General features: G+C 44.3%; 1 protein-coding gene across 6 annotated transcripts in view; it reads right to left on the bottom strand.

Moving 5' to 3' along the window:
- Positions 1 to 2,138: 2,138 nt before the first annotated feature.
- The window catches only part of SPATA18 (spermatogenesis associated 18), a 35,193-nt gene continuing 23,111 nt past the window's right edge, over positions 2,139 to 14,220 (bottom strand). Inside the window, exons 9-14 of one of the 6 annotated variants that reach the window (XR_014775089.1) lie at positions 12,509 to 12,684; positions 9,261 to 9,384; positions 7,674 to 7,757; positions 5,424 to 5,469; positions 4,930 to 5,110; positions 2,141 to 4,445 (exon numbers count right to left, since the gene is read on the bottom strand). Coding sequence is in view for 3 of the 6 variants with exons in the window: in XM_084759859.1 (XP_084615985.1) it covers positions 4,397 to 4,447; positions 5,425 to 5,469; positions 7,674 to 7,757; positions 9,261 to 9,384; positions 12,509 to 12,684 (480 nt within the window). In the remaining 3 variants the exon portion in view is untranslated. The other 5 variants (XM_084759859.1, XR_014775088.1, XM_084759857.1 and 2 more) reach the window with 5 other exon arrangements.

Below are 14,220 nucleotides of genomic sequence, written 5' to 3'. Positions count from 1 at the left end.
GAGAGAGAGAGAGAGAGAGAGAGAGAGAGAGAGAATGAATTATCCCACCCTTGTCCCTTGCATTTAAGAAATTGCTTCTTGAGCCTTAAGACTACCACATTCGTAAGTCCTTCATCTGGTGTTATGACGTAATTGTTCAGTAAATTTTCTGACACTCTGTTTTTATACTGACCATTCACTGTCAACATAAGATATTGCCTAAATTTGTAGTGAGCAGTTAAACCAGTAATGAAGTTGTAGATATTATCTGAGAGCCTTCTATCTTTTGGAACTATGACCTACAGCAAGCATGCTCCTCTCATTTCCTAAGCAACATTGCCATCCAGTGGCTTCTCTCATATATTTCCCAGGGAAATTCTGGGTCTCAGGGCTGGAGTTTCCCTTGGATTTCTCCCAACTGTGGCTGCAGCTACTTAGGGAGGGAGAGGTATCACAACTTGGGTTTCCAAACTCCAACGTCATTGCACGTCACATTAACGCCATTGGATACTCAGTAGGGAAAGGTCGAGTTTGAACAAAGAATCAATAAAAAGAGCTGTCACTTCTATCAAACATTTCTTATGAGAATCGTTAACCCAGCCAAGCCTCTCAAATGTCTCACTCAAATTAGGGTTGCATGTGGCTCTGTCTGTAGACTCTGTATCAGGTTTTGAAAGAAAAGGGGGAAACGCTTCATTGTTCATTAGGGAATGAACCAAGTTCCTTTCTGACAGTTTTGGGATCGCTGATATTTTTCAAAGTAAAAGGCCAAACTATTCTATTGAATGTCTGAGGGAATTCCAGTTATGGCAGGCCACCTGTGGGGTCCAGTCACGGCAGGCCACCTGTGCGGTCCAGTCATGGCAGGCCACCTGTGGGGTCCAGTCATGGCAGGCCACCTGTGGGGTCCAGTCACGGCAGGCCACCTGTGGGGCCCAGTCACAGCAGGCCCCTGTGGGGCCCAGTCACTGCAGGCCACCTGTGGGGCACAGTCATGGCAGGCCACCTGTGGGGCCCAGTCACAGCAGGCCACCTGTGGGGCACAGTCACTGCAGGCCACCTGTGGGGCACAGTCATGGCAGGCTACCTGTGGGGCACAGACATGGCAGACCACCTGTGGGGTCGCGTCACAGCAGGTCACCTGTGGGGTCCAGTCATGGCAGGTCACCTGTGGGACCCAATCACGGCAGGCCACCTGTGGGGCCCAGTCATGGCAGGCCACCTGTGGGGCCCAGTCATGGCTGGCCACCTGTGGGGCCCAGTCATGGCAGGTCACCTGTGGGGCCCAGTCATGGCAGGCCACCTGTGGGGCCCAGTCATGGCAGGTCACCTGTGGGGCCCAGTCATGGCAGGCCACCTGTGGGGCCCAGTCACGGCTGGCCACCTGTGGGGCCCAGTCATGGCAGGTCACCTGTGGGACCCAGTCATGGCAGGTCACCTGTGGGACCCAGTCATGGCAGGTCACCTGTGGGGCCCAGTGTTTACCTGTCTCTTGCTCTGATTTGGGATTTTTTCTCTAGAGACAATCCAGTAACCACAGCCTAGGTCATCTGGGGAACTTCTAGCCTTTGGCATGTGACCGTGACTACTCAGAAGCACTCACAGGGACTCCAACTTCAAATTACACGCGCTGGACATGGGTCAGCCTGTGTAATGTAAGCGAATGAAGAAATACATAGTCTCAACAACAACAAAGAAATGTCCACCTCTGTTGTAAAGAAATAAAATTAATGTTCTTTCTCATTCTCCTTTTTAATCAACAATCTAAATGTATAGCCTATACTTTGCCATATGTCCTAGATGTACATGCAGATAAAGATTAAATATATTCACTTTTTGGTGGATTACATATTTCTGAATTGAAAGAAACAGTTGGATACATGCAGAGGTTTTAAGGTTGCACAGCATTTCTGTTTAGAAAGCTCCATGCAGTACAATAGGTCTGTGCTATTTTGTTTGTGGAATTACTAGAGCCTGGTCTTAGGCCAATATTTCTAAGCCTGCCTGTTTGTGCTAATACAAATACCCCAGAGACTTGTTGGGAAACCCAATAGTGCATTTCCAATGTGCATGCCAAGTATTTTTGTCAAAAAAAATTGGGAAATACTAGCTAATATTTTCATTGAGCTCAGAGAGCTAAGAATGACCACGGTTCAGATTTATTGCACATATAATTTATTTTTTAAATTGCTGCTTGTAACAATATTTAAAGTTGGAAGTTATTTGAAAGTTCAGTAAAGTGAATGCGTTATGTGAATCAGAACGTACGTGAATCTCTATGTGAAATGTCATTTGCTGTCCTCAGATCCACTTGTACTTACACTAAAGGCTACATGATTATACTTAGGGGGAGATGGATGCGTAGCAGAGAGACAAGAACAACTGAAACCCAGGAAAAGGGAGAAATTCAAAGAGAACCAGAGAGAGAATAGAAGTGAAGATGTAACGATGTAAGGTAAGGAATTTAAAGGAAAACATACACACTGGATAAATTCTGACATCATCATTGGAAATGGGGGGAATTCTATTTTATAGTACAGATTATTTTCTAGAGTGTATTAGAAAACAAAGATAAGCATTGTAAAGAACACAAGAGATCCCTGATTTACATATATATGTGTAATCACAAGCTTTATTACCGGCTTAAGGTCCTGGAGGTACAAGGTCTAAGGGACACACAGAGTCCTTCTTGCTAACAGAGTCCCACACAGCAGAAAATAGTAAGTACAAATGTACACACGTCTCTTCTGCAGCTATCAGGATGGAATCAGGCCCCACCTAATGACCCCGTCACCTCCAAAGGCCTAACTCCTGAACATCATAGTATAATTAAGATTCCACCCCCCACTGTGCCTCATGGTTAAATTTCAATATGCACAGCCTTGCAGTGCACACAGCTCACATCTAACCAAAGCACTCACTGATTGGCCAGTGTGCTTATTAGATGACATCACTCCGATAGGCCATTAACTTATAAAAGTTAATACAATGGCTGTCAGTAGAGGGCAGCATATTTAATTGGGGGAGGGGAGGGGAGAAGGGAGCACCCTAAGGACAAGAATGTCCTGAAACAGGGTTTCCAAAATGCCACCCTGCAATGCCACCCTGTTAAACGCTCCATCCAACACCTGAAAGTCTTGGGTGACCCTGCAACACCCCAGCAAAAGCTTCTCTAATGATAATGAAGGAAACTTGCTCCACGCCCCCCTCACACTCGTGACCCACAGGGCTGGGGCCAATGCTGCCGTCTGCTAGTCTATGGCAGGGCTCTGGAACTTGTTTCCTGACCTACAGAGACAAGTATCCTGAGAATTTAATGCCCCAGTCCCAGTGTTTCAACACAAGAAACTAGTTGCTAAGGAACCTGATCCATGGTGACACCCCCAACATCTTCTGAGAATTGCCCAATTACTAAGTAGCTTTTCTAGTACATTTACAATTCATTTTAGTTTTGGGTTTTTTTTGGGGGGGTGGCATGCTTTTGGGTTTTTTGTTCTTTGTTTTTCTTTAATTTTTTGGAGTTTTGTTTTGGTTTTGGTTTTGGTTTTGGTTCTTCAAGACAAGGTTTCTCTGTGTAGCCTTGGTTGTCCTGGATTCACTTTGTAGACCAGGCTGGCCTCAAACTCACAGTGACCCGCCTGCCTCTGCCTCCCGAGTGCTGGGAATAAAGGTGTGCGCCACCACACCCGGCTTACAACACATTTTAATGTATCATTTTATTACTAAAATTCTAAAACCACTATAAGCCAATTTGTAATTAAATCTGCAATATACAAACTTACTATCCTCCTGTGGTACTCACCCAGTAGGGCAAATAGATGGCCAGTTTTGATGGAGAATTATTGATGGTGCTATGAAAAGTGTGTTCCTGCTGACCCCTGCTGGGCAGTTTTTCAAATGTGAAATTGTCCAGTTATGTTTCATTTGAAACGAGAAAGCTAGTTCCGATCTTCTCAAGGCCTGGCTCATCCTTGGATTAAGGCTAACATACCATTCTAAATTTCATTTATTCATATGTCTCCTGCTCATACAAACTCCTACGCAGTTTGTAACGGTTATAATGCAATTAGATCTAATGACCTAATGCAGTTTGTAAATGCTAGTTTCTTTCAAGTTCCATAACATCTCACCCTTAATCATATGTATGAAATTATTCACCACGAAGAAATCATCCACCAACTCTAGCCCAGGCGAGCTAGAAATCTAGCACACGCATTAAAGCTGCTCTGTAGCAAACACTCTCACTTGACCCAACTCTGGTTCAACCTTTATTACTCGACATTAATCTATTGGCAGTATGCTGCCAGTATACAAGTTGTTTCATTTGCTGATTGATTAAGATTGATTGTTAATTGACTAAGTTTGCTAATTTATTGTATATCTTACAAGAAAACATGCAATATGGGGGAGTTAGTTCTCAGATGCTCGAAGCTATAGCTGCCAATTCTGAACTGATTAAATGGCACCTGTATACAAAAAAGAAACAAAGAAAGAGAAAACAGAAAATGCGGAAGCTTTGACAAAAAAGAGAAGCAAGCTAACTAATTCTGTTCTTTTACATTAATGTCATATTGTTGTCTACATTTACCCTGAAGTAAGTGGTACTGCAATGAATTTCCCAGCCTGAGACTAAGGCTGTCTTTGAAACCTTATGAGGGGATCAGAATACCCAGCTATGTTCTCAGGAAGCTAAAAATTAATGCTAACAATGGGAGCGTTTATGACTGACTTATAAAATAAAATCACCCATCCTTTCTTTGGGACTCAACTGGGTAATGACTTCTATTTTCACTGCTAGAGCTCTTATGAAAGAGCCCAGTACTTTGGGAGAGAAGGTTATTTCTTTGTAATGGACTATGCTCAAATGAATCTAATCCTATGTGCCTATGTAATCATTTTTATGAAAATAATGGAATTTGTTCCTATAAAATGAAGTGAACTGCTATGCACCTAGCTACAAATGTACTGGACCAAAGCATTTAACTCTCTGTGCAGAGTGAGACACAGAATTGCCTTTTCATTTCATGTTAAGTGAGGTCGGAGGCAGACAAGGCAGGTGGGTGGATGCACTGAGGAAGTTGGCTGTTCCAACGGACTGTGGCAAACGAACGTGGTTGGTGGTTTTAATACCCTAGGACAAAAATAAATAAATAAACAGTTCATTACTGCGGTCACTTTCTTGCACAGTCTTCAGAGGTGCCTAAGTAAAAAGGGGTGACCTTTCTTGGGTGACAGGAGTTAAATCTCTCCATGGAGCTTGCTCTTTCTGTAACCCATCAGACCAGCCCAGGCACCATCAACAAGAGGACCCAGAATGAAATAAATAGTATAAACTGGAGAGGAAAGGTATTCCCCAAGAATAACTATTTTGCTCCAACATGTGGCATGCTCCAGATGATATTTAAAGAACAGAAAGCCCACTCCATCTTGATTAACCCACTTACTTGGCAATGTACATCTTATTGGAGATGGACTTCGACTTCGAGATATCTGAAAATATAAAAGAGCAATGTGAGTTACACAGTATGCAGAGTTCAAAGAGTGGACTGCTTGAATTCAGTTAATTCTGAAAGCCAGCCACTTAGCTGCTCTGGGGCATGGAACAGCATGGGTCGTCCTAGGCTTGTTAAGTAATTGCACATCTAATTTGGTTTAAATTGTATTGCTGATTGGAAGTTGGATCCAATGGCTTAAAATTTTTAACATAATAAATAAAAGCTAAAAATATAAAATTCAATAGCTTAATAAAAATTTTTGACGTAATTAACTAATAAGAGCTAAAATTATAACATAAATTCTAAGACTCTTTATAAAAGTTTTCATGTGTCCAAACCCTGTCCTACTGAGGCAGGACTCTGAGAATCCACAGAAGAATGATTCTCAAATCCCACCTCACTAAGCTGAAACCAGCATCCCGGGACTTCAAGTCCGCCACCAGCTACAAGCCTCTTTCCTGGCCTGAACTCTCAAACATGTTAGGTCAAAAGATACTGGTCCAAGACGAGATTGCTTGTGTGGAAATTGGCACCTTAATTAAGCCCCAAAGACAGACCAATATTTACATGTCATCTTGCAGGTGCCTAGCTTTGCTGAAGGGAGAGACCAATGGGCAGAAAAGGGAAGTGGGGTCAGCTTCATCCTTGAGGATGTATTTTACGTTGTCATCTACACTTGAAGCTATGCTGTTCTCTCTGAGCGTAGAATGACAAGCGGGGTTCAGACATGTCTCGGGACTCAGTGCAGGGGACAATGGTGGATAAAACTTCTACTGAGAGTCCAGAGTTCAAGCCTCCAGGACCTAGAGAATCATCTGCTAATGCTATAGCCTGCAAACTGCACTCTCCTCTGATGCACCGTTTCATCTTGGGATAAGGAGACATCTCATCATGACGCCCTCAAGGTTCCCTCCTTATTTACCGAGTCACTGAGTGCATGGTCCCCCTTTTAATCTACCGTACATACTTATTTGTGAGTGTATGTGATTAAGTTTTATAAGACCCCTAAGAGCAAAGAGACCATGTCCATTTTGTATCTTTTCCACTTCCCTAACATTTCACATGTGGTTTTTCTTCCTCTGTGATACCTGTCCCTTCTAAAAGACAAAATCAAATACCAGCTTCTGTGAGCTGTTTCCTCACCAACTTCAGGCCTTTGCATCGTAGACTCTATCAGGCCGCGTCAACCCATGGATCTCCCAAGCTGATCTGCATCATGACCTTCCAGCTAAGTTGACTGAATTACATTACTCTTCCTATATGGAGACCCATTCAGGGAGAAGACCACAATGCAGTCATTTTTGCATCCCTCCCACATCTGGCCTTTGAGTCACGTTCGAGAAGGAGCCTATTGGAGGAATAGTGGATGCCTGCTAACGTCAGTGAAGATGGTGGGTCTGAGTAGTTACAGGGCTGTTCTGCTTGGTTCTGCAGAGGAAGCTCTGCCACTGCATTGCCGGTGACAGTGGGGAGACTTTGGGCATTGTCTCTGGTAATTCTCCTTGAGAACAAGGCCAAACACACATGTAAAGACCCCTCTCTCTGGAGCAATAGCAGATGGCATATCTTGGTCCAGCCCCACATTCAACAGATGTTGGCTTCGTGTTATTTGGTGAGTAATGGAGAGAGTTGAATCACTGTGATGTTTTTAGTGATGCAAATGCTGAGAGTTTTCAGAAAGATCTTTGTTATATTTTCAATTTAAATAGAAGCTTAGTAATATTTCCAAGGATTGATATAAAAAAAACAATTTTATCTTTCCTACTCTACATTTGGGGACAAATTAATACCTTAGCTGCCCTTTAGGAAGTATTTCAATCTAGGATCTTTCTGTAATTCCTCCAAATTCATGCACTAATTTCTAAAGGAACCAGGGACCTGTGTTCAGATCTAGGATGTCTTCATGTCCAACTGTCTGACCTCTATGCCTATTGAAGGATGGAAAGAATAAAGCTATTAAATAAGTAAAGTCTATTATTCCTTGAAATAACAGGAAAATTGAAGGAGCAAAGAACAAGCACTTCCGTTTCTTTCTAGAATGCTAAATTTCTTAGCCATGGTGGTGCAAAAAAATCACTTGGGGGTTTGTGTCCAGACAACATTTCCTCTTTCCACCTACGGATGTGCAACCATCCCACTCCTAGGCGGGAAGGGCCATCGTAGGAGGCTTTCTACATGGATGGTTAGACAGGCATGTACCGTGCTTAGTCCAATGTGGCTACGACGACAGATGGGACTTAAACTCCTGCTACGGCATCGTGTCACCGGTCTCACAGAACTCCACTGTGAAGAGAACAAAAAAGACAGAGAGAGAGACTCACGAGTTTGTGAAAGCAGATATGGCTTACCACAGGCTTTACTGGGAGGATGTCACCTTCCCCTTGCCACCAGTGTGAGCAACACGCCTGTCATTTCCTGCAGCACCCGAGAACTTCTATATAAAATCCCATTGTCATACAGAGTATTCGAGTTCTGGTGCTCGGAGAAGTGTTTCTATGAGTAAGTGGTTAGACAGCACATGTGGCTTTGGGATGTGTGGCTGGTTGGTTGTTTACCTTAAGTCTCTACCACCCAGATGTGGCACTGCGGTCACATTTACTACAGAAAAAACAACTCTTACTGGATGCAATAAGAGGCTTCTTCTGGCCAGCTAATGAACCAAAAGGAAGAAAATTTTATACCCAACTCATGGTAGTTGTGCTGTTTTAATTGTGTGTCGATAAAAAGGGGCAAAGGTGGGTAAGGTGCTTGACGAGAGGAGATCAATAGACTAGAACTATTCGACCTGAGCATAAAGGTGTGGCCAAGTCCCTCCCCTCCCTGCCAAACTGCACTCCATTCACAGAAGTTTCCTAACAGAGAGTTGTAAGGACAAAAATCCTGTTTTATGAAAATATTCGCTGAGGGGACATGTGCTGCTGCCAGATAAACAAAATCCAATTTTGATAGGCTTATCTTTTGAAGCTTAAAACTTTTTGTGGAGATAGTTTTCACTACACTGTGATTTTTAACGTGTAAAACAAGCACCAATATAAGTTTTTTTGAAAAGATAAACTGCTCTATACCCCGACTATATGCAGCCTTAAAGCACCCTCCTCTCACCCAGTTTCCTCTGGACCAAGGACTGCCCTTCAGAATACACCTAATTCTGTCTAGGAGAGGCTGAAGAAAATGCTGTTATGCTATATGCATATCCAAGGTCCCTATGGCCACAAATCCCAACACACAATTCCCTTCCCTGCCTCCCCCCATTCTCACACACACTTGCCTGGGTACACACACACACACACACACACACACACACACACACACACACACACTTCAAAGACTCCATTTGGAAGACTGTTCAATTTTTCAAGACGTTGGGCCCATCTACAACCAAGAGCTATAGGAATCAACCTTCCAAAGCCAGAGAGCTCCTTTCTCCCCACTTCCTCTGCCCCAGTTCCCTCCATTCTCCCTTCCCTACACATACCAAGGAGAGAAAAACAGGGCACATGCATAATTTCCCCCAAGTGGAGAACTGGGAATCTCAAAATGTCTCTAAGATGGAGGAGCGAAATAAGTCACGGTTAGCTCCATCTTCAGACAGAAGGGTAACAATGACGTCATTGCTGGGCAATTAGAAAGAATTGGTGGGCAGTCTAAAGACAGGCAGCTGTTCCTCGTTCTCCTTGGTATGAACTATTATCAAACAACTCTATCGACTGCTTTTACGGAATCGTTGGGTTTATAAAAGTCCTCGAACTTGTGGGGATAAAGTGTCACTATGCAAGGCCACCGTACAAAAGCCCCTCTCTTGGTGACAGCTTCTCCCTTCATGATGACACAGTCATTCTCCATGAGAGCAGGCCACACGTGATAAAAGACCAAGGGAGCAGTGAAGTCCGAGTCATAGCTGCGCCGGTACCTGTGGGAACACACAAGAGACGAAGATGGTAAGAAACTGTTTTTCCACACGACGGATCGAACCCAAAGCTTTATGGATCTCACGCAAGCGCTCTACTGCTGCGCAATGGCCACCAGCAGCAAGCTGAGCACCTTGTAGCATAACCTGGGAGAACCCAGCTGAGACGCCCTGTTTTTGACAGGCTTAGATCTAAACAGTGACCAGATCCTCATTCTGTGGTTGAGGAGATAGGCATGGGCTCAAATTTTCATGCTGGGCAGTATTTTTCACACTGTCTCTGTGGACAAAATAAACCTAGAAGGGTGTTTACATAGTTAGATTGAAATATGACTCAATGGTCATACACAAAGAGAAATAATTACCAAATCACTGAGCATCTGAATGAAGATGTTGGGATGTCTGTCTGTCTGTCTGTCTGTCTGTCTGTCTGTCTGTCTGTCTCTCTCTCTCTCTCTCTCTCTCTCTCTCTCTGGTTCTCTCTCTCTGGATTTTTTATGTGTGTGGATATTTTGCTGCATGACTATCTGGGCTCTGTGTCCTTGCAGCCCCTGGGGAGGTCAGATCTCCTGAAGCTGTAGTCACAGGTGGTTGTGAGGAGCTGGGAATGGAGCCTGGGTCCACTGAGTCACCTCTCCAGCCCCCTCCCTCCACCTGATGACAGGTTCAACATATTTGCAAGTGACATGGTTAAAATATAGGAAGCTTACTCAAAGGCAGGCAGAAAAGAAAAAACAGCCCAGATGGCAGTACTCAATAAAATAGTTCAAGAGGCCAGAGCAATAGCCCAGGCAGAAGACAGTAAGGTGCAGTGCCAACACATGAGGGCCTCTAGTGGAGTGTGAAAAGTGTAGTAAGCATACAAGCAGAGGAAACATGTGGCTTAGTCAAAGCACAAACAGAAAATAGCAGTAGTAATTAGTAGTAGTAGTAGTAGTAGTAACAATAGCAAGCTTAGTTTTACTTGAAATGAGCTAATGATGTTCTAAGATTAGTAAAAAAACAAAAACAAAAAGACCAAACATACATCCCGGCATGGTGGCGCATGCCTTTAATCCCAGCACTCGGGAGGCAGAGGCTGGTGGACCGCTGTGAGTTCGAGGCCAGCCTGGTCTACAAAGTGAGTCCAGGACAGCCGAGGCTACCCAGAGACAAAACAAAGAAACAAACAAACGTCTACAACGTATCTAATTTCACAGGCAGGGAGAACTAAGGATGAAAGGTGTTAGCCCCTCTCCACCGCTCTCCACCGCTCACGTCAGCCCAGGTGCCTACATCTAATTCTTTGGCCCTTCCATTAAGAGGAAAGCTCGGCAGAGTGTGGTGCCCAGGCCAAGAATCAGGGCTGTGCCCACAGGGGAGTGCTTCAAGATCCAGAAGAAACCATGATTGGCAGATGTTTACATGCCTTATATAAAAAGGTCTCACAGGCTGGGAGTGTGGTGAACATAAAATTCTAACATAAGAGAGGCTGAGGCCGAAAGGTTGAGTTTAAAGTCAGTCTGATCTAGGTAATGAGCTCCAGGCTAGTTTGCACTACACAGTAGGACTGCCTATAACTAAATACATGAAAAATAAATAAATGCATAATACATGCATGCAAAAGTAATGTTTCATTTTTTTACATATTGCCTATGGACCTCCTACATACTTTAAGTCACATCTAGATTACTCACAATACCTGACACAATGTAAATGCAGTGTTTAAGGAATGACAAGGAATAGTTTATACATGTCCAAATTTTTTTCCTGATGTTTTCAGGCCCTGGATGGTTGACTCAACAGACAGGGTCCTCTACACATGGAGGGAAAATAATAGAATCAAAGTCCATCATAATTCGGAACTCTGGCTTCAGCTGCCCAGCCATCAGGCACATAAGACAGTAGGTTTCCTCTGGGTAAAGGCATGTGGTGGAGAGGCCCACGAAACATGCAGAGACTACACAAACCAAACAGGTGACCATCTGAGGGTAACACCCATATTCCAAAGAAGGGAGGCGGTCAGAGGTGTCCTTAGAGAAAGGGACCCACGCTGCAGGAAGTGTTCAAACATTCAGCTTTTCCAGAGAGGATACATGTGGGAGCATACCTCACCCTAACCGAAATCCCATTCCTGTTGTGAGAGAAAGATATGTGTTCTCCTCATCAGTGGGCTTGCAGAAATGCTGGGCAGCTACCTGTCCCGAACTATGGCTTCAACAAAGATCACGAGTCCCTATTTCCTGGGCGCTCAGCACATGCTAGGCATCACCTGAAGCGCTCCACCTGAGGCATCTTGGCTAGGAGGCACTACTTCCGCCTTGACAGAGAAGAAGACTGAAGGACAGACAAAGGACCATGGCCACGATCACACAGGGCACAGGTGGAGCCAGGGTTTCCAGGCAGCTTGAGGCCAGAGCTGCCTTTCTCATGCACTAGCTTTGCCCTTACTCTCCTACAGCTGGTGCTCACCAGCTATCGTTGAGATCTTGCCAAAGCTCAATGAATGTTTCAGGTTATTGCAACTTCTGATTTATTAGAGGAATATTCACCGTGTGAAATTCGGCAGAAATCTAGACAAGAGGCCAGAGCCCTTGTTTGCAAACATCCGTGTGCAAGAAGTATGCCCGGTGTTTGTAAGCTGCAGCCTCCTGAGTCCCACGCTAGAACCACTACAGAAAACAGCATGGAGTGTGGTGCAGATGTGTGCAGTTCTAATAAATGCCTGGTCCTCACACACCACGCTTTGAGAGACCTGGTCTAAATCATGCGATAAAGAACCAGTGTCTCTGAGCACCAACCTTTGGCTTCCGAGGAAGCATCCGTCTGCACTTATGTGCACACACATTACATACCACACACCGTAAAAAAAAAAATTTAAATTAAATTCTTAAAACTGTGTTGTAGTCACAGAATACATTTTTTTTACTGCCAATGTTCCCGCCAGGCTCCAGGTAAGTCCTTAGCTCTCCACAAAGCTAATATGCTCAGTGACGAATGAGCCTAAGATGGGGGTCCGGATGACGATACAGGGATGATACAGGCAGGAGAGTGGCTTTGCTTTATCTACCCAGGGTTCGTTCCCCTTCATCTTCCCAGGGAGCAGAGGCGGTGAGCACCTTTCAGCACCTGCCCCTGTGCCTCTTACTTGCAATCATTAAAGACTTCTCCATCTGCCCCGAACGCGATGTCAAGCGGTGGGTCTAAGGACTGCATCGCAAAGGCAATACAGCAAATCTCCTGGATGAACTCCGTGAGGAGGCAGAAGTCAACCTCGGGAGGGAATGAGATCTTGGGGTTGACGTTCATGGCACGGATCACATCCTGAAAAAAAAAACCAAACAAACAAAAACAAAAGATTGGCTGCTAGTTTGTAGCACGAAGTTCCAGCATTGTGACTGATGGGGGCTGGGAAAGAGTGTGTGACAGAAGAGACTTCAGTCTAGAAAGGGGTGGATGTGCTACAGGAGGGAGGAGGAGAAGGAGGAGGATGCTCACTAGGAGGGAAAAAAAAAAGAAAACATGCAACAGAATGACAAGCTACCAGCAAGAAAAAACCCCTCTTAGAAAACAAAAGGAGGAGACTCAGTGTTTATTTATTAGCTCATGGGGGCCGGGTCACACGCCCATGTGTGCACATATGAATACAAATACGTGTGGAGGGGCTAGAGAGATGGCTCAGTGGTTAAGAGCGCCACCTGCTCTTCCAAAGGATCCAGGTTCAATTCCCAGCACCCACATGGCAGCTTACAGCTGTCTATAACTCCAAGATCTGACACGCTCACACCAATGCACATAAATTAAAATTAAATAAAATATTTTTTAAAAAAACAAATACGTGTGGAGTCCAGAGGTTAATGATGGATGCCTCTCTATATTGTTCAATCTTATTTTTTAAGACAAGGTCTCTGCCTGAACCTAAAGCACACTGATTTAGGTAGCTGGCAGGCCAACCAATGAGTCCCAAAGCTCTACCTGTCTCTGATCTCTCCTGATATATATATATATATATATATATATATATATATATATGCTATTACAGATATGTGCCACCTCACCTAGACTCTATTGTGCATGTGCCTGGGATCTGAACTCACGTATTTGTGCTTCCATGACAGGCGTTTGACAACTGAGCCATCTCCTCTCCTTACTTTTCTTCTGTGAGTAAATACATGAGACCCTGAGATACTGGCCAAAAAAAAAAAAAAACACTGCCTAGTCCTTCCCTACAGCATAACATAAGTAAAATGGATTGCTTTTCATCAAATGTTTACCATGCACCAAGTCCTCTGCCAAACAGATGGCCTGCCTCCTTTTGTTGACAGCTGCCAGTAACTCTGTGGGACACTCACCCCTGATGCTCCCTTGCAGAGATTAGAAAGGCAGAGCACTTGGGGTTTAAGCTAATGTGGAAGGCAACACAGCAGTCATGAGGCCAAGTCGAGGCCAAACCCGCACTCATTTCTTAGAGCCCTTGCTCTTAATAACTAACACACTTCAGGGCTGGAGAGATCACTCAGCAGCTAAGAGCACTGGCTGCTCTTCCAGAGGCCCTGGGTTCAGTTCTCAGCACCCACGTGGCAGCTCACAACTGTCTGCAACTCCAGTTCCAAGGGATCTGACACCCTCACACAGACATGCAGGCAAAACACCAATGCACGTAGATCAAAATAAATAAATTTTAAAACAAAACAAAATGGAACAGCCTAAGCTGTTTCAACTCCCAATCTCAAAGACCCACCTAAAGGGTGTGGTTATAAATCTCTGAACATTTTCCCATAAGGAGCTAAGATGACTCGGGATAAAGCATTTGCCCCAAGCATAAGAACCTGGCTTCCAATCCCAGTGCCCATATAAATT

Source organism: Acomys minous, assembly GCF_964271855.1.
Source record: "Acomys minous genome assembly, chromosome: 15".
NCBI classification, from domain to species: domain Eukaryota; kingdom Metazoa; phylum Chordata; class Mammalia; order Rodentia; family Muridae; genus Acomys; species Acomys minous.
Note: the sequence above shows the minus strand (reverse complement) of the source record. Positions and strands in the feature narration are given on the sequence as shown.